The sequence below is a fragment of the Benincasa hispida genome, chromosome 7 (assembly GCF_009727055.1).
Source record: "Benincasa hispida cultivar B227 chromosome 7, ASM972705v1, whole genome shotgun sequence".
NCBI classification, from domain to species: domain Eukaryota; kingdom Viridiplantae; phylum Streptophyta; class Magnoliopsida; order Cucurbitales; family Cucurbitaceae; genus Benincasa; species Benincasa hispida.
The window spans coordinates 34366903-34388288 of NC_052355.1; the positions used below are offsets into that span (position 1 = coordinate 34366903).

The 21386-nt window shown below is 30.2% G+C and overlaps 1 protein-coding gene across 2 annotated transcripts; it reads right to left on the reverse strand.

Moving 5' to 3' along the window:
• Nucleotides 1-12367: 12367 nt before the first annotated feature.
• On the reverse strand, nt 12368-16337 carry LOC120081545 (pyruvate kinase, cytosolic isozyme). Of its 2 annotated transcripts, none has more exons than XM_039036524.1 (4): nt 16176-16337; nt 15704-15993; nt 14140-14601; nt 12368-13539 (listed from the first exon to the last, which is right to left on the reverse strand). In XM_039036524.1, exons 2-4 carry the CDS (start codon nt 15959-15961, stop codon nt 12727-12729), a joined length of 1533 nt encoding a protein of 510 aa, XP_038892452.1. In that variant the 5' UTR covers nt 15962-15993; nt 16176-16337; the 3' UTR covers nt 12368-12726. The 2 variants fall into 2 exon arrangements, with proteins under 2 accessions (XP_038892452.1, XP_038892449.1); XM_039036521.1 differs by having other exon boundaries at nt 15704-15983; nt 16176-16336.
• Nucleotides 16338-21386: the final 5049 nt, after the last annotated feature.

A 21386-nucleotide genomic window follows, 5' to 3' on the forward strand; every position in this document is an offset into this window, starting at 1 on the left:
CCTTATTCAGTTACCTGTAATCAATGCATAACCTGAGTGTACCATCCTTCTTCTTCATGAATAATACCGGTGCTCCCTAAGGAGACACAATAGGCTGGATATACCCCTTATTCACCAGTTCCTGCAACTGAGTTTTTAAATCCTTTAAATTGCTAGGTGTCATTCTGTAAGAAGCTTGAGAAATAGGTATTGTCCTTAGAACCAAATCAACAGTGAACTTCACCTCTCTACCAGATGGTAACCCTCACAGCTCTGGAAAAACATCCATGCAATCTCGCACCACCGAATTTTCCTTAGGCTTCAGCTTCCTTACCTGTAAATCAATTGTATGTGCTAGATATGTTGTGCATCCTTTTCTTAACAGCTTCCTAGCGATGATATCAAACACGTAGAAAGAATCTTCCTATCACCCCTGAACATAACTTCTGATTCTCCTTATTTCCTGAATATCAATTTCTTTTTATAACATGCCATGGATGCATGATATTTAGATAAGAAATCCATTCATAAAATCACATCACACTCTCGCGGGTCTAAAGGAACTAAGTCTTTTAACATAGCTATTTCATCAATCTCAAATATGTAACTTCTAAACACTTTATTAACAATTATGGTTTCTCCAACCAGAGTAAGATAAATAACTCATCAGACGTAGGTCTTAACACCCTATCAGTACTCAATGCAAACATGCTAGAAATAAATGAATGGGTGGCTCTTGGATCTATCAATACATGTGCAGGCTAACTGCAAATAAGTAATGTACCAATAATAACTTCTAATGCATCCTTTGCCTTCTGTTGCATCATGGCATACACTTTCCCTTGCTGGTGGGGTCGTCCTGCAGTACCTTTCTGTTTAGCACCACCAGTGCCTTCACCTTCAGTTCCTATTGTCCTAGGTTGATTCACTGCCTGAGAAATCGTCCTGTGCTTTAGTTGACCTTTCTAAATCAACTGTAGGCACTCTCTCTTGAAACGGCCTACCTACCCACAATTGTAGTAGACATTTGCTCCACTGTAGCATTGCCTCCAATGATTCTTACAAGAATTAGCACATAAAGGTTTCCTGGTTGAACTGGTCATAGATTAACTCGGTTGTCCTGATCAAGATACCTCAATAGAGTCCCCTGTCTGACCAAGTCTTCTTTATCCCTGCCTCTGTTGACTTCCAGTTGTACTACCTCTAAAAGTACACTGTCAGTTGAAACGTGGCTTAAAACTCCTCTTACCTGTTACCCTTAGAACAAATCTTCTGTAGTCACCCCTACCTACTTAATCACGAGGTCCACCAGATTACTGAGTAGCTCATTCGTTTCTAAACATCTCTTTGTCTTACTTTTCTTCAGCTAAATTATTCTCTATCCTTATTCTTATCTCCACTAACTAAGGAAAATTTGTCCAGTTAGCAGTGGCGGTCACAGAAGTACGAATCTCCTTCCGCAAGCCATCCTTGAACTTCTTGCATCTATCGAGTTCCTCAAAAAATATAGTGGAGCATACCTCAATAAATCGGTATACTTCTTCTCATACTCAGCCAATGACATTGAGCCCTAAACAAGCCTTAGGAACTCATTCCCCTTAGCATCATAAAAAGATTTGGGATAATACTCGTCCTAGAACACTTTTCTGAATTTTTCTCAGAACATTAAGGATATTATAGAGTTTACGTGCTCCTAACTAATATGTACTATCATAGATTTCCCGAGAAATTTGCTCTAATACAAACTCATCACACCTTCACCCACGCTACCCTAATCTGGAAAGGGATGTGAAGACAGCAGAAGTTAACCCTCTTATGACATCTACCGCCCATCTTCTGCCTGTGACATGTTTCCATGCTTCTATATAACCTGATAGGCAAGTATATTTACATACTTTAAGACATTTCAAACTCAAACTTTTAAGACATCAAGAACTTAGTGATGAAAAAGGGTTTAATACACCACAAATATTGCATACTTATATACAAACCATGGTTCTTGTAAGCAAAATCCGTAAACATATTTACCAACTTAGGTTTCTACCCTTCCACAGCTAATATGTACATGTTTAGAAGAAAACCAAAGACTAAGTGTAAACCTAAAGGACTTCTTGACTATCAAGGTTCCTTTAGCAGTTGTGTGGCAGACTAGTAGCCATAAGCTACGCAACGAAAACTTGATCGCTATTTGAGAAGTGGATGTTGGGGTTAATACCCTAAATTTCAGTGATTAATAATATTTGATATTTTATTCACTCTGTCTATGAAATATATGATATTTCAGTTGCATTAACCACAAACCAATAAACTAACATCCATAGTTATCGTCGTAACTTAAACATGTATGTGGAGACATACAATTGGATCATGTTTAAGTGAAACCTAAATGGTCTGTAGTATATGGATAAGGTTGGATACCTTATCCTGGTGACACTATGAGTATGGCCCACTTTGTAGGTGTTACAAATGTTGTAAACTACTATAAATGATATGATCCTGATCATTCATATATTAAACATGTGAGCGGGGATATTCTATACAAAGGAGTTTGTATAAGACCGGACCAGGAAATGTTTAGTCTCGTTATATAACGCCGTTGATAATAGAGACTTTCATTTCACTAGGATAACCATAGGCAATATGACCTTAATTCTGAGTGAGTTGTGAACTCCTGCCTATGAGGGCGGTCCTTTGATTTATATGGGTGAAAGTGGCCAAATCACCGACTCAACAAACCTAACATTTTGGAGATTCGTCTGATTGGGGAGCTGGGAACTCAGCTACCCAAGATGGAATTCACTTCTTTCCCAAAGAAGGGGTAAGTAGATAAATTGCTCCCTTAAGGGCTAATTTCGGGTCTTGAACAATGTGGTGCCACATCCTCTCTTGGCCCAGGGGTTTAGTCATAGTGGAACTATGATCTATTGTTCATTAGAGGGATCAGTGGTACTTAAGGAGTTAGATGTAACTACATGGGCAAAACGGTAATTTGGCCCAGTTGTACTTACGAGCAATTTGTGAAGGGTCATCGTACTATTGATTGGTTATATCCAATGGACATATAAATATATCTATAGTGTGAATAGTGCAGTTATCGGTCTTTAGTGGAGTGTCCGGCAATTAACAGATGGTGGATTGATTAAAGAGTTTACTCAGTTATTCACATACCATTGAAGCTTCAAGCTACAGGTTCATAAGGTCCCCTTGGTAGCTCAAAGGATTTAAGTTGAGAATCAGTTTTTGGGTTAATTTGAAATGTTCAAATTAACAAGAGGGAAAAATCAATTCAATTATATATGATATAATTGACATAATGTATTTGATACATTATTGTTTTATTGGAGGAACAAATATTTGAATATGATTTAAATATATTTTCTATGAATAAGATTCATAGTTGTTAAATTTAATATAAATATGATTTATATTAAATGCCATAAAATAGAGAAAAATAACTCTAGTTTATATATTGTATATGATGCAATATTAAAACTATAGGTTATAAATATAATATGATAAGTTGGTTATCATATTTATTATAATTATTAATTATTTGATAATTAAACCATTTTTCTCTCTAACCACCATTAGTGGGGAGTTATTCGGAAAAATGGAATAAAATAAAATTTGATTTTATTATTCATAGGTGAAGTGTTACACGTTTTGTGTGACTACACGATTTCTTTGAGAGACTATACGATCGAGTAAGAAAGTCTATGTGATAGACTTGATCGCCTACATGATAGCTTTGTTCATTCCTCGATCGTCTTCCTCCTCCAACTCCAAACTCCCCCCTAACCAAAATTAGCCAGAGCCCACCACTCCTGGATTCTCACACCGAGAATACCAAGGTCACTAAGTGGTAATGTCCCCTTTTTTGTTTGAGTTTGCATTATTGTTTGCTGTTGTTCGTTTGGAGTGTTCATGACTTGTTCGACGCATTCGTGAACGAGTTAGTTCGTGGGATTTATTTGAAGAAGAGTTCTTCAAAGGTATAATCTCGAAACTCTTGTTTGTTTGTTTTTTTTTCAAAATTATGTTGTAATTTAAGTTTTATGCATAATCTATATGTATTACTGTAAATGTATGCGTTCAATCAAAATGGAATTTGGACGATCCGCTTCCGCTCAAAGGTTCTCTGTCAAAAAAATTCCTTCAGTGGAAACATTTTGAAAATGTAAAGTGGGAAGCCCAGTGAATGACTATTTAAAATAAATACTTAAACATGTTTAAATTTAAAAGAAACTCTAGTAAATCATGTAATAATCAAAATTTGGATTTTTGACATGCTTTGAAACTTAAGAGCTTAGTAATATTAAAACTACACATGGAAATATTAGAAAAACCTGAAAACATAACAAAGCTTATGCAATTTTCATTAAACATCCATACATAACTTGTACCCTTTTACCTTAGTTGAGGTAGAGTAAGCTCAATACTCTCAACGTCAATAGTTCTCATACGTGCACCTAGATATACCCCCAAAAGGCTAAACATCCTAACACACGGTCCAAAGCCTACATGTCTGCTAAAGTGGATCTCAAAGACCATCATACTTATACAAATAATGAATTCCCTAGATACCTTCATCTCCTTGAGTATCGAGAGTTTGTCAACTAGGGTACTTAAATCATGCCTTTATAAACATACTTTGTACATAAACTCATCAGCACTTGAAATAGAAACCATTCTCATGATGCTTAAAGAATCACATTAGGAACGTTTAACATCCTTAAAACATGCTTGAAACATATCATTGGAAAGATAGCATATAAAACTCTTTAAAGAGAAATCCATACTTTAACATAACTTGAAACATTGGAGCTTGTAGCTCATATAAGAAAGATTCATGCTTTAATACACCTTAGAAACATGAAAGCATTTAGCTCATAAATCTCATTGTCAAAAGTTAACTTATTTCAAATAAAATCAAACTTTGAAAGCATTTAGGTAAAACATTTTAAATCGTTTGTCACTCACAATCAATGATTTGTCCCCTCGAGCTTGTACGCTTCACCTATCTTTGTTTGGCTTGAAAATCATATCAAAACCTAGGGTTACTCCCTAAACAGATATTCTATAAATACTCCATAACTTCAATTAAAATACTCTTGAACCCCATTTAACTCTAAACAATCCTTAGTTTAGGTTTTTGGCTCCTTTAACTATAAATTATTAAAAATATCCTAAAATTAGCTTAAGATCCAAATTTATGCATAAGGCTAAAATATTCCAAAAACATCCAAATTGCCCTAAAAATTTCTTAGAAACTTCAGATAACTCAGATTAAGGTCAATGGGCTTCAAAAATAGTGGTTGATGCACGATTGAGCATGGGATGGGCGACAAACCACGCACATGGGCATGTTTGGGCGTAGGATGGGCGACAAACCATGCCCACAGGCGTGTCTGGGCGTACGAAGGCGCGCACGGGTAAGCGTTGGGACCAGCTAGCGCGTAGGGTGGACGAAGGGACATGATGTTATGCACGTGCTCGACTGCGTGGGTGACAAGGCAAGCATGCGCGACTAGACACCTTCCTTAGTCAACAATAATACACATATACCAATTCCAAATTCTTCAATTTTGAACCAAATTACCTCATATTTCTTCCATAAAAATTTAAACCCATGTCTTAACTAATTAACCTGAAGATTTGAAGCTTTAAAATCCCTTGGATCCTTCGAAATCAACCTCCTCAACTTAAGTGCCCACAAACTCATAAATTTTTTAACCTTCAGCTTTTCATAAAAAAAAAATATCATCTTCTTACACTCCAATTACTCCGGTAGCCCTCAAGCATCTTCCTAACACATTTCATTCTTATTTAGTTATTTCCTTTTAAACCAATTTCCTTTTAAATTCCACATTTAATTCTTATTTAATCATTTCACTCCTCTAAGTACTTGGTCAAATTTCATCTTCAAGGACCAAATAGTAATACCTAGGAAATTTTCCCCTTGACATTTACACATTTTCCTAACTTAATTCCAACACTTAGGATATTTTGGGTTTTCAAGTTAACACCCAATTTTTCCTTCCATTTGATTCAACACAATTAATCACACCATTTAAGATAGAATTCCTTTAATTCAATCCTAAAATTCATTGAAGACGTTTAGGTTGTTCAATCCCCAAATGAGACATTAAAGCTTAACTTGAAACTAAAAAAAAAAAGCAGTAAGGATTTAGGCTAACACCACAAGTCCTCCTTGGCCAATGCCTAGTCTCGCTTAAGGCTTTCATTTTAGAAAGGCCTCATATACATTTCTAATTTATTAACCTTTTATCTTTTTATTCATAATTCCTTTTAAATTTTCTTAAAATCCCAACCATTAATATAACTCTCTCATAACTCTTATAAGTTTAAGTTGGGAGAGTTGAAGACCTTTCATATTTCTTATTATTTATTTTTTTTCCAAAACTAAAACCCTTCCAATTCCCCTCATAAATATATTATGTACAGTAGTTTAGATTCATTTTAAATTGAATTCTCTCGCTCTCTCAAATCTCTCTCAATTCTCAAATTCTTATCAATATTTTATGTGGCCTCACGAGTCCAAGTTTGATTATCAATTATTAGAGCAGAAATCATTTTCTCAGCTCAATCCAAGTGCTTCAAAGTTCCAAGTTTTTTTCTTTCAAATTCTTTTATCTGTTTTTGAAGAAACATTATTTCATATTATTAATTGGTCAACACCTTAACATCTAAGGTTTTGTTTTATATATGTGCATAATATCAATATGTCTACTCGAGAATATGAATATGAACATGAAAAACTCAAGAAGAAAGAAAGTAGAAAAATTGATTGAATCTCAAAAAGGTGCTATCGATAAATTTGTTATTGGAAGTAAAAGTAATAAAACTGATAACATAATAGAAGAAATTGTAGGTACATATATATCAAAAGATGAAACAAAAATAGTAGATAACTATATAGTTGAAAATGAAGCATGTAATCAAATAAACTTGAATGGAAAAAAAAAAAACAAAAAAAAAAACAAAACTAGAGATCGATGAGGAAAGTGAAAAAATAGATAAAATAATTATGATATTAGTAATGATAGTGAGACATGTATGGTGCATTCTGAATACAATATATATGATCTAGGAAGATGGAAAAATATTAATTATAAACTAATTGACTTATTGTTAGAAAAAGGTTCCATTAGAGAAAGTCATTTAATTTTTCCAAAAGATGAAGATTCTAGACATTTTTCTAATATTCATTATACTAATAAATTATCTAATGGTGAAAAATATGATAGAAATTGGCTAGTTTACTCAAATTATTTTGATAAAGTTTATTATTTTTATTGTAAGTTATTTGGTACTAAAACTAATACAGCTCAATTGGCTAATGAAGGAGTTAATGATTGGAAAAATCATAGTTCTCAGCTTAAGAGTCATGAAACTAGTAATGAACACATATATAATATGAATGCTTTGATTGATTTACAAATTAGATTGTTAAAAAATAAAACAATTGACAAAGATGTTCAAAAATTAATTAATAAAGAAAAAGAACATTGGAATAAAGTATTAACACAAATTACTGCTCTTGTTAAAAATCTTACTAAAAATAATTAAGCATTTCGAGAAAGTAATGAAAAAAATTATCAAGAAAATAGTGAAAACTTTTAAGCTTAATTGAAATGATTATCGAATTTGATCCAATAATGCGAGAACATGTTTGTCTTATTCAAAATAAAGAAACTTATTATCATTATCTTGGATAAAATATATAAAATGAACTCATACAGTTATTAGGACTTGAAATAAAAAAATATAATTTTTGAAAAAAAATTAAAGAAGAAAAATATTTTTCGGTTATATTAAATTATATACCTAATGTAAATCATAAAAAAATAAATATCTTAAGATGTGTTGATATTTCAACAAGTCCAATAAAAATATAATAGTATTTTTTAGAATTTTTAAAAGTTGAAGAAATACTGGAAAAGGTTTATTTGTTGTGCTTATAAACACAATTAAGGATCTTAAACTAATATATCAAAAACAAGAGGACAAAGATACGACAATGGATCTAACATGAAAGGAAAACGACAAAGTATACGAAAAAGATTACTAGAAATAAATCCTAGAGCATTTTATACACCTTGTGATTGTCATAATTCAATCTAGTACATTTTGATATGGCTAGCTCATGTCATAGAGCTATGACTTTTTTTGGAGTTGTGCAACGTATTTATTCTTTATTTTCTTCGTCTACAAATGGTGGAAACTTTTGCTAGATCACATAACCAACTTGACTATCAAATCATTGTCACAGACACGATGAGAAAGTCGAATTGAAAGTGTTAAAGCAATAAGATTTCAAGCGCTCAAATAAGTGACGCTTTATTAAAATTTGGAGAAACTAGTGAAGATCCTAAAGTGAAAAGTGAAGCTATCTGTTTAGTTTCTTGTGAATTTGAAAATTTTGAATTCATGTTAGGCATGACTATATGGTATGAACCTTATTTGTTGTAAACTTTGTGAGTAAAGTCTTACAACATAAAGATATGCATATTGATGTTGAAAGGTTTGGTTTCATTTTTAGAATAATATAGAGAAAATGGATTTGCATATGCTATGATTTCAGCTAAAAAAAGTTGCAAATGATATGGAAATACAACCAATATTTTGTGAAAAAAGAATGATTCAAAGAAAAAAAATAATTTCATGAGAATATTGATATTGAAGAAACATGATCACCTAAGATTCTTTTGGAATTGATTGCTTTTACTATATTATAGGTCAAGCAATTTCTTCACTTAGAAATAGATTTGAACAATTTCAATTATACGAAAATATCTTTAAGTTCTTATTTGATATGAAAAATTTAAAGTCATTAGATGATAATAATTTGAAAATATATTATATTAATCTTGAAAATACATTAAAACATGATACATTTTATGACATTAACGGTTTAGATTTATTTTTTAAATTAAAAATATTAAGAGAAGTCTTGCAAAATGAAATTGATTGTCCTATTAAAATATTAAATTATATTAAAAAAAGATAAGTATTTTTCCAAATGCATATATTGCTTATAAAATATTATTAACAATACCAGTAACGATTGCTTCGGCTGAAAGAAGCTTTTCAAAATTAAAATTAATTAAATCTTATTTAAGGTCAACTATGTCGCAAGAAAGATTAAATGAATTTGTCATATTATCCATTAAAAATGATATATTCATGAACTTTGATTATCAAAGTTTAATACATAATTTTATATCACAAAAAACAAGAAAAATAAATTTTAGATAATATTTTCTATATGAAGGTCTATCTATCAAAGTTTTGCGTGAGACCTCATATGATCTCGAGCCACCCCTACACATTTCCAAATATTCTCAACCGTTATTTGATATATGAATTTAATTAAATAAAAATATATTGTACAATTTTCTACATATAAATATTGTACTTAATATAGACAAAATATTAGTATTTATATACTCAACAACCCTACAACATACTTTAACAGTCATCGTTCATATTATGGTCAAAGGTAGTTGTTGAAATTCATTATTGAAGATGGTTTTTATTGGAGTTTGTAGTCGGAGGTGGTTGTCGGAGCCCGAAGTTAGTGACATGAAAGTGGTATTGGAGTTAGTTGTCAGCGATCAGATTTGGTCGCACAAAGTGATTGTTGAAGTTGATCATTGAAGGTGATTTTTGTTGGAGTTTGTAGTTAGAGCTTAGAGTTGACAGCATGAAGATGTGATTCGAAGTTTGTTGCCAGAGGTGGTTGGCCCCCAAAATTGATCATCGAAATTGGTCACTGGAGTCATCATCAGAGGTGGTTATCAGAGTCCAAAATTAGTTCCCATAATGTGGTAGCGATAGTCACCAACCGATGGGTGGAGATATTGAGAACATTGTAATGAAAGAGAATTTGGTGAGTTAGAGTAAATTGGTAAAATATACCAACTCTAACTTCACCAGCATTTAAAGTTGATAGACCAAATATTGAACTAACTCATGTTAGTGAGTCAGACACCTTCTAAATGGTTATGAATTGATGTTTTAGATTTTTAATAAAATATAGTTAGTTGACAATTTTTTTATGTTGATTTGTTTTTTCTAGATTCAACCTTTTTGTCTTCAGTTTTACCTTTGGTTTACCTGATATTGTATTTGATTTACTTAATAAATGAATATTTTGTTAATTTAAATAAATTAAAATAAATTATTTATTTAAAATACTATTTTGCTCCTTCTATGTTAGGACATGGTAAATTTCTGTACCTAATCTTAAATTGAGGCCCATATTGTTAGTTTGCTGTTGATTTTTTCAGGAAAGAAAAAAATATTATTTACTAGAATTACCACTACATTTTCAAAATATATTAACATGGTCTAACATATTTTTCTGGTATAATTGTTGTCTGCCTATCTAACTGTAATTGTTGTTTTCTTCTAATAATTAGAAACAGGAAACAAAATTAGATGCTAAAATAAACTATGTATAAAAATTTTGATTGTTCTTTTTTTTTCTCTTTTTTTTTAATTAATGGGATTAATTTTTTTTTAGGAGATAAACCCTTTTGTCTTTAGCTTTATCTTTTATCTACCTACTATTATATATCATTTACTTAATCCTATTTGATAACTATTTCGTTTTCTGATTTTGGTTTTTGAAAATGAAGCCTATTATCTTTTCATTTCTTACCATGATTTACATGTTTCTGAAGTTCAATGATTGAATTTTTTCCTAAATCCAAAAAATAAAATAAGTTTTTAAAAACTTTTTTTTTTTTCAAAATTGACTTAATTTTTTAAATCATGGGTAAAAAGTAGTGGAATCAGTGTTTATAAACTTAATTTTTAAAAACACAAAAACTAAAAATCAAATAGTTACCAGACGGAACATTAATAATGAATGTTATCTTTAAATAAATCAATTAATTATTTTTCTCAAAAGCAAACAATATAAAATAAAATCAGTAAATCGCTATCAAATCAGCCTAAAAAAATATGTGCTCGGAAAAATGTAATTAACGAAAGTATCTTCACCATCATAGAAATATAAAACTGTTAATACTAACATAATTTATAATTTGTGTAGGGAGATATATATTTATAAAATGGTGGGAATAAAAATCAAAGTTATTTTCTCCAATCAATTAGAAGAGAAAAAGTAATAGTGATATCAAAAAGCACAAATGAAGATCATGATATTAGAGGAAAATATTTGTCATATGATAAAACTTTATAATTTTGGAAAAACACATTAATTTTATAAAATAATAATATGATGTGATGGAAGTAAAAGGAAGATCTAAATAAATCGATTATGAAATGGAAGTGTTGTGGACCTTTGGAAAATAATATTTAAAGCATTTTATTTTTGTTCTTTTTCAACTAATAATTCAACCTTTATTTGTGATAATATATTTTTAAATCCCAATTTTGTCCCTTTTTTAGTTGGATGGACTATGGAATCCAAGGCCACGTGATTCACTTTGACTCAAAACCTCTTACCAATAATGTTGAGCTTCGCGATGAATTTGATTTGTTATATATATAAATTCAGTCCCTTTAGATTTGTTCAAGTATTATGATTCCTTGTTGTCTTTGATTTATTATTAATTTTATTATAATATATATATTATATATATCACTCTAATCCTATATTTTCAATGAATTTTAGATATATTGGTTTACGGTTGATTTTTTAAAAGTCTTTTATTATTTTGTTAACATTTTCCAAGTATAAATTGTGAAAACGTATTACCATAATATTTTATTTTCTAACATTATTATTTAATAAAGTTCTTATCAAATACCTGAAACTTTAAAAATACTTCTAAAAATCCTCCAAAAATTAATTAAATTTATTGTTAAACTTTAAAAATAGAAAAAATTAAATTTTTTTCTCTCATTTGAAAATGACTAAAAATTAATTGAATCAAACGGATATTTATCCATTTTTTATATATTTTTTCCCAACTGAATTTTCTTTCAAATATTAGTCCTACTCGTGACTTGTAATTGAAGAATAAAAAAGACATCAGAAGCTACAAGCTAAGTAATATATGAGACAATATATAATATGCAACTTAATAAGACTTTAGATGGTAGGTCTATTGCATAATTTTAAGACTTCATTCTAGAATTAATGTGATAATGAAATTTATTAGAGAAGACAACATAGTTTTTAAGGAAAAAACTGATTCAATACTACAAACGAACCTCAACTAATCTCACGGGAAAATCCGCTTATTCCTACAATATTTGGTTGTCAAATAAACTCGTTAAATATTAGTAGGTGATCACCATGAACAACCCTTAAAAATGTATTAAATAATACAAATGGAAGCATATATAATTGAAACTGAACTACCATGGATAAACCCCACACGTAATAAAATCCATCCAAATGATCTGTTTCTGATGTCACGTGAATATAAATGGATTTTGAGTTCCACAAAACATAAATTAGGGCACAAAATTTTGGGAATTTCAAGAAAAAAAGCTTATGAAAGTTGATTCCATTCTTTACTTCCCCTAGTTTAAAGCAGTCCAAAAGAAAAATTAAGGGAATACCCACCCCTCTTTCACAACAAGAAATCAAAATTACCGGTTCAACCCTCTTTAGTTGAAATACTAAAAATAACTGTACTTTTATATTAAATAGCAAAATGATAGATTCAGACCTGAGTGCGAAAATATATAAAGATAAGAAATGCACCTGAGCAACTTCTAGCTGAATTTGCTTGTTTATTTGATTCATTTCACAATGCATATCTTGATGACTGAGGCAGCTCCGATTCGGTGAAGTGCAACGATGGCGTCGCCAGGTTTGCACAGTCCCTTCCCCATGGCGGATTTCAGAGCAGCTTCCAGTATCACTTCTGTGGATTCGGCATCAGTGGCCTTAGCAGATCCTTCAGCCAATATAGGAATCAAACCTCTGTGTATCAGGCTGTGTCTGGCTGGGGATTCGTCGCTGCAGGTCCAATCAAAGGAATCAGTAGTTAAAACTGGAACAACGACTGAGAGGATCGGAACAGCTGGCCTATACTTAGCAACCAACTTGGCTGTGGTTCCACCACGAGTCAACACGACGATGAGTTTTGCTTTTGCCTTGTTAGCAGTTCGAACGGCTGAGGATGCAAGACTCTCCAATGGGCTCATTGGAAGTGGGGTGGACCTTATCATCTCCTTGAAAATGACACCATAGTCCAAGGATGATTCTGCTTCAATACAAATACGAGCCATGATCTTTACAGCGAGTTCAGGATAAGACCCAGCTGCACTCTCCCCACTAAGCATAACGCAATCGGTGCCATCAAGAACAGCATTAGCGACGTCTGTAGCTTCTGCACGGGTTGGCCGTGGAGATTTGATCATTGATTCAAGCATCTGAGTAGCTGTAACCACAGGCTTGCCAGCAAGATTACACTTGTAAATCATCATTTTTTGTGCCAAGAAAATCTTCTCAACTGGAATTTCCATTCCAAGATCACCTCGAGCAACCATGAATGCATCAGTCTCGCGCAAAATTTCATCAAAATTGATAACTCCCTCCTGGTTCTCAACCTTGGGTATTCAAATTAAAAGAGAAATTACTATTTGATCCAACAGATATAACGATATTGGAAAGAACATTATCTTTGAAGATATATACTAAATGAAAAGTATCTACGAAGAAAGACTTGAAAACATTGGAAGTGTGCATAAAAAGTCAAATACGATTGGGAGTGGTTCCTCGACCCCTCAACTAGCCCGCAAATAAAGTACACATCAAAGGACAACGAATTAAAAATGTTGTACACGGCATGTATAGATGGAAGTAATGACTACAACGATTTCAAAAGGAAGAAAGCACCAAAGCAAGATCAGCCAAACAGCTTCTATGCGCTGTCAATTTTTAAAAGAGAGAAGGATTTTTAAGCGAATAAGCAATGCTAACCTTCAAATTATGCTTTTAGGTGCTGATTTCCCTGATAAAAATGTGCAGTCAAGCAACACATGCAATGTAAAATCCAAAACAATTCAATCTACAACCCCTCCCCAAACAACAATAACAATGTTTTCTTTAAGCTAAGAGACAATAATACAATAATTTTCATTCAATACAATAATAATAATAAGAAGAAGAAGAAGAAGAAGAACATGACTCAGAAGCAAAACACATACCTTTGACATCAGTTTTATATGTTTGGCATGGGGGCCAAGAATCTTGCGGACAGTGACTAGATCAGAACCCTTACGAACAAATGAAAGAGCAATCATATCAATACTATTGGGAACACCCCAACCAAGAATATCCTCTTTATCCTTTTCTGTCAGAGTGGGAAGATCTACCACTATACCAGGAAGATTCACATTCTTTCTCTCTCCCAACATTGCAGTGTTTTCACAACGACATATCACCCTCCCAGCTTCTGGATCACAGGACAAAACTGTGAGAGTGATTGTGCCATCTGAACACAATATACTATTTCCTGGCTTCAAGTCCACAGCAAGCTTCTGATAACTCATCGAGATCATTTCCTCATCCCCTTTGATGCTATAATCCGTAGTTATGATCACCTCTTGACCTTCCTTCAGTTGAATTGGTTTCCCATCCTTCAGGAAACCAGTCCGAATCTCCGGTCCCTGCCATGGTGAATAAGAGGAGGCTTCATGAAGAATCAGTTTGCAAGTGCTAAAAAAACACGATACTAAGTGAATCAAGTATGCCAGGATGAGTTGAACTCTTCAAAAGTGCATGAGTTGGTGCATGCAGTGTATATTCAATCCTTTTTTAACACAAATTGCATATTCAATCCTCTTTCTCATAATAAGTGTTAATCCGATTCTTCTTCTTGTAAGTACATACTTTCTTTCATAAGTATAAGAAGTGTATATTTAATCCCAAGTTCCATCTTTACCCAGAAACAAAGAATATGCCTGGACTAGCAGCGAGATTTATAAAGCCCTATAATTAGAACTTAGAGTTGTAAATGAAAAGTTGCAAAAACGATGGTACATCAACAGGAAAATTCTCTTAAATAGACATCATATTACTTAGAATTATAAATGAAAAGTTGCAAAAACGATGGTACATCAACAGGAATATTCTCTTAAATAGACGTCATATTCACATTAGACATCTGTTTTGGAAAGGAAAATGAAGGAATTATAAGATAGCAATACCTTATGTAGATCCATAACAATAAACCGAAATATAGTGGCGAACCTAATTATTCCTCATGTACAGTTCTAGATCTAATATTTTTTTGCTAACAACATATTCCCTTAGTAGGTTTTCTAATTTTCAAATAGAACCCACATTTTACTTCTTTGCAACAGAGGCGACAGGGAAAAGGTTTTCAGACAGAGATATAATTTCAGCATGGTATAAACGTGGTGGTTTTCCTACAAATTAGACAGTTTCATTAGATGTGTTGACAGAGGAAAATTAAGAAAAAACAATTTCAACAAAGTGTCATTATTGCAATGTATTTAAACATAGCAAGTGAATTGAGAAGCAAAACAGCAGGTTATTTTTTCATTACCCAAAATCAATCATCCACAACAACAAAATGGGCGAAAGTAAGTTCATTAACCAGATCCTTCTTCCATCCATTTCCAGAGCACCCAAGCCAAAACCAATAATAAATATTTAAGGAATCTAATAAAATACGATCACATGATTCACATCATTGCATAACTCATCTGTTTCAAGCAAAGATCGTAGCAGGAGAAAGTAACAGACCTTAGTATCAAGCATAACGGCGCAAAGGATTTGAGTATTCTGCATGGCGGTCCTGAGATTGTTCAAAGTTTCTTGATGATACTCATGTGTACCATGAGAGAAATTGAAACGAGCAACATTCATACCAGCCCTAAGAAGCTTCTCGATCATAGGCACCGATCGGGAAGCAGGTCCCAAAGTACAAACAATTTTCGTTTTGGGGATACGCCCATCATTAGGAAGCTCCTTAAGAATTCCCTCAATATCAATATTGGCCATCTGCAACTATTTCTTCCTCTTCCTAGGGTTATCTTAAGCAAATCAGAAATCAAACAGGGAACAAAAAAGTGAAACGCATAAAATCAAAATCGTAAAAAATCAATCCAGCTAAGGTAAACGAGATCCAAAAAAACACGAAGACTAGATATAAACTGAAAATTAGGAAGAGAAAAACGAGGAAACATCAAAACAACAAAATCTATGATGAGTAAACCTTTTGCTGATGAAGGCGCTAATAGCTTCAACTAAAAATTTGTACGATTCTTCTCCTTCTTCTTCCTCCTTCTTCTTCAAATCTCTTGGGCTTTGTACTGTTCAGTTCTGTGTGCTTCAAAGCTTCGGCTACCACCGTTTGTGCTTCTTCTCATATACCACTCTGTAAAATTATTTATTCATATTATTAAAGAATATTTGTCGAAATACCAAATATTTGACCTAAAAAAGTGGAATTTTTTATATGCCAATTTTTTTAAAAAATAAATTAATGCATGCTAAATTAAAATAGATTAAATTACAAGTTTAACCCCCAAATCTTAAGAAGGCATTTGGGCCAAATTGATTATTATAGTCCTAGATTATTATAATTGGGTTATAATAGTTTGTGTCTGCGTGTAGATTATTTTGGTTTGAGTTATAATAGTATGTGTTTGAAATGTAAACTATTTTAGTTTGAGAAGAAAATAGTAAACACGGTAGCAAACAATAAAAAAAAATGATGAATGTTAAATAGTAAATATGGTAGCAAATGAAGATTCTGAAATAGTGTTGACGGTAGCTAATTGGAAACTACATAATAATATTTACTATAATAAATTGTGGTTGTTATAATCTTACGATAGTTCTTGCCCCAAACATGTTTCAAAGGGTCGTTTCGTTTAAGGTTTTCTAGATACTCAAGAATTAAGGATGACTGGAAATTATAAACTTGGGAATAAGATTGATTGGAATCAAGGATACATGTGTTTGATTGTGCATGAAAATGCTATTTGAATTTTATGGGAGTAAATTATCTTTATAATTTATAAAATTAATTGTGACAACTCTATAAAATTTTATAGATTGATTGAAAAACAATAAATTCAATTCAAAATTTTGAGAAAATAATTATTTAAAAATTAAATAATAATAATAATAATAATAATAAAATTATTAATTACAAATATTTGTAAAATGAGTGATTTATAATTAAAACTACTAGAATAATGAGCAATTATAAACAATTACAAAGTATTGAATTAAACCATATTTACATTTTAATAATTAATTTATATCATAATAATTTGAAACAAAATAATTTAATTTAATCTTTATTTATAGAATAGGAAAACATGAGAGTAGAATGATTGAATGAAAGGAAATAAAATAATACAAATTAAAAGAAAAAGAAAAAATAAAAATAGAAAATGATGAATAATAAATAGAATGAGAAGGGATATTGAAAATAAATATATTAAAGAAAAAACAGAAAAGAAAACAGGTAAAAATATCACATAAAGCATAAAAATGATTAAAAAAAAAGTTGGAATAATGATATAAAAAGAAGAGAAAAATAAAGAATAAAACAAAGAGAGAGAAAAAAACAGATGAAGGAAAAAATAATAAAAACGAAAGGAAAAAAAGAGAAGAAGTAAAAGTGGGAGTTTACTAAAAATCCACCAATTACCGTGGAAATAAAAAGTATATAAAGAAAGACATCTTTGATGTCTAAAGAAAATGTTTTTCACGTAAATACCTCAATTCTCCAACCAAACAAGAATTTTATATACTCATGTCTATTTCTACCCTCTATTCTCTCAAACCAAACAGCTCACAAGTTTTGTGTCCAGTCATAGTGAACGTTTTAAAGTATTTTTTAAACTTTACAATCCCATTAGTCACATTTTGTTTTTATTTTTTATTTTTTAATATTAAGCCTATTTCCTTCTAATTTTGTATACTAATTTAGCATCTTTCTTTTATATATATAATTATTGAATTTTGAGCCAAATTTTAAAAATAAAAATAAGTTTTTAAAAGTTACGGTCTCATTTAGTAATCATTTCGTTTTTTATTTTTTGTTTTTAAAAACATTGTGTCTTTTCAATTTAGCCAATTTTTAAAACACAAAAATATACTTTTAAATACTAGTTTTTTAGTTTTAAAATTTAGCTTGATTTTTTAAACTATTGGTAAAAAGTAAATAACAAAATAAGAATTTTGGAGATAGAAATAATATTTGTAACCTTAATTTTAAAAAATTAAAAACTAAAAATCAAAGGATTATAAAATGGGATCTAAATTTTATGTCTATTAAAATTTTGTACTTAAAGTTCTTAAAAAGAATAGTTAAAATATTGTTATAGTTTTTTTTACTTTGAAATTCGTACAGTTTTAATATTGTATTTTCAATAAATCTTAAAATTTAATTTAATTTTAAGGCTAGTTTGTCATTGGTTTTTTCTAAGATTTTCACACTGAATCATGTTTGTTTGTTGGGCGTACCAAAAAATCAATTGATTCTCCTGTCGGTGAGAAAGTTCCGAGGAGCTACTAGAGCAAGGGATTTTAACTGCCGTAACAAGGTAGCCGTAGGGGAACCTGTGGCTAGATTGAATCTTGGAAATTCATTAACAACTTATTCTGATTTATTTTACTCAAGATTATGAAAATTTTCTTTTCTCGATCTTGATTCGCACCTTTTCCTCGAAATGAGAAAGAAGATGGTTCTCAACCCAAGGTGTTAGAAGGTGCAAAATCAATGGATGTCGGAGCTGCTACAACTTTTTTAATGCATTTACCCTGGTGAACCTAGGATCTCTGGTTCAAGTTCAGGATGGCCCAAGAGAGCTAGGAGCACACCAAGAGTTAACAACAAAAAAACGAAAAATGGGGTTTAGTTAATTATATTATCCCTCAAGAGGTTTTGATTCTCGACGAGAAAATATGGAGCTTTATACCATACATCCTGCTGTCTCCGGATCTCTGTATTATTTATTAACATTTCTATAAATTATGGAAAATGTTAACATATTGTATTTTATTGCATGAAAATTATTATTATCATTTAACCAATTTTAAACAAAATAATTTTGAAATACTAAATTTAAGATATATTGAAAGTATCGACTAAAATGAGAAATTTGAAAGTTTAAGGATTAAAATTGAAAAAAACTTTCAAATATATAGACCAAAATGATATTTTAGCCACAATAAATCTATTAAATATACGTTAAAAGTTTTGTTGAGTAAAATTTTAAGTTTTCTGTTCATTGTAAATAAATTTAATCACTTTTAAAAAATAGAAAGTTTAAAGAATAAATAAATATATCTAGAAATGTCAAAGATCATGACTAAATTTTTAATTTAATATTTGAAATGTAAATGTTTTTTTAATAAATAAAAGTTTCTCTCTTCTCTCTTTCTTAATGAAATTAATATTAAGGTTTCTTAATTATATAATTTTTGTGGAGTCGACAAAAGTATGGCTAATTTGTGATACTTCGATTAAAAAAAATAACATGTTTTCACTCATTTACTAGGTTAAAATATTTTTCGATCTTTATATTTTGATATTTATTTCATTTTGATTTGAGTATTTTGAAATGTCTAATTTAATTTTGTACATTTAAAATGCTCCATATTATTAAATTAAAATAAAAAAAAAAACAAGTTGACAAATAAAAATAATAAAATAAATATAATTTAAAAAAACTTAAAATCAGGGGTAAAAAAAATCAATTATTTTTATTTTTATTTTTACTTCTACTTACCGAATTTTTAATACTTTCTATAGTTTATTTTTCTTACTTTTACTTATTGAATTTTTAATAAAAGTTTCTATAACCAATTAATATATATATATATATCTTCTAACATATATTCGAATGATCAATTGTCGTGTTTGTGTATAGTTAACCGAATAAATAATAAATTATATAAACAGTGATATAAATACTTGGGATTTACAAAAATGACCATATCAATGATTGAAATAGCTTCTTTATACAAAGTTTATTAATTAATGCAATTTATTTTTCTTAGTATCATTATTAAATGATGATATTCAAATTTGAAATTCAACTCTTCACTCACACATTTATTTTATTTAAAAGATTTTTAACTATACTTAATGATTTACGATTTTAAAAATTCAAAGCATAAACTTTTTTTAAAATCATAAGTAAAGTATAGTTTAATAACTATTTTAGTTTTAATTTTTCATCTGTTAAAAAGCCGTGCTTAGTTTTCGTGCACTTACCCACTATTTTTTGTCAAAACCTAGATTTTTTTTTTTTTTTAAGTTTTGAAAAATTAATTTAAGTTTGAAATTACTTAAAATTCAAATATGTTTTTAAGAAAGGGAGAAAACCTATAGAATATAGAAAAATTCAGAGGAAATAAAATATTATTTTTAAAATAAAATGATGATCAAATAGAAAAAATATATATGACATTCAAATGCTATGGTTTTTTTTCTTTTATTGGTGTTCACATGGAAAATGTGGAGGAAAATAAAAATCCATGTGGGGGTAAAATAAAGCTGTGTGCGTGAAAATTTGTGGGGGTCAAAATTGTAAATTGCAATGAGCATTCCGACTAATAACTATGGGCTGCGTGTCGTGAAAAAGATCTCCACGCGCGGTTCTAAGACCGTCCTTTTATTGTGCTATTTCACGCGCCTTCCATTAACCATGGATAACTTGCGTCACAAGACAAATGGAATATTACCTAAATATTCCACTAGAAAAGAAAAATTACATACTTATCGTCGAGTTTCGAAGAATATCTACGTTTAGTCCTTAATTTTTAAAATATACATTTTTAATTCCTAAAATTTTTAAAATAAGTTCATTTCGTTCTTAAATTTTTAAAATGTACCATTTTAGTTCCTAAATAGATTTAAAAGATCCATACAATAATTTATTGTTATTGTTTTAAATTAGAAAATTAAATTTTTAAAAATCACCTCTTCTCTTTAGTTTTTTTAAAACATATTTTTGTAATTCAAAATTTCATACAATTATATAAAATAAAAATAAAAAATAGTCCATGGACCTTTTAAACTTATTCTTTTTGAAAACTTAGTGACCAAATGCACGTATTCTTAAAAAATCAGGAGTCAAAAAGATATATTTTGAAAACTCGAACACCAAACACACTTACTTTTCAAAACTTGTGGATTAAAAAAGTAGTTTGTCAAAAGAAAATACATTTTGGAAATAAAAAACTTTAATTCATCTATTACTTTTTTTTGTGAAACACTAAAGAAGGCCACAATGATTGATTTTACTTTTACATGGTGGTAAATTGCAACATCAAAATAATTTTTTTTCAATGACTACGAGAGTGAGTATTGAATTGTAGATTTTTTAAATGATAATTTAAGCCATATCTACTTATTTAAATTGATCATGTGTATTTAAATTATTATTAAAAATCCATAAAA

Excerpts from the sequence above, each read along its gene's own strand:
- LOC120081545 (XM_039036524.1), bottom strand. The coding sequence starts at position 15,961 with ATGGCCAATATTGATATTGAGGGAATTCTTAAGGAGCTTCCTAATGAT. Across the intron at positions 14,602-15,703 it reads CCGTTATGCTTGATACTAAG|GGACCGGAGATTCGGACTGG; the intron begins GTCTGTTACTTT and ends TCACCATGGCAG. Across the intron at positions 13,540-14,139 it reads ATATAAAACTGATGTCAAAG|GTTGAGAACCAGGAGGGAGT; the intron begins GTATGTGTTTTG and ends TGAATACCCAAG.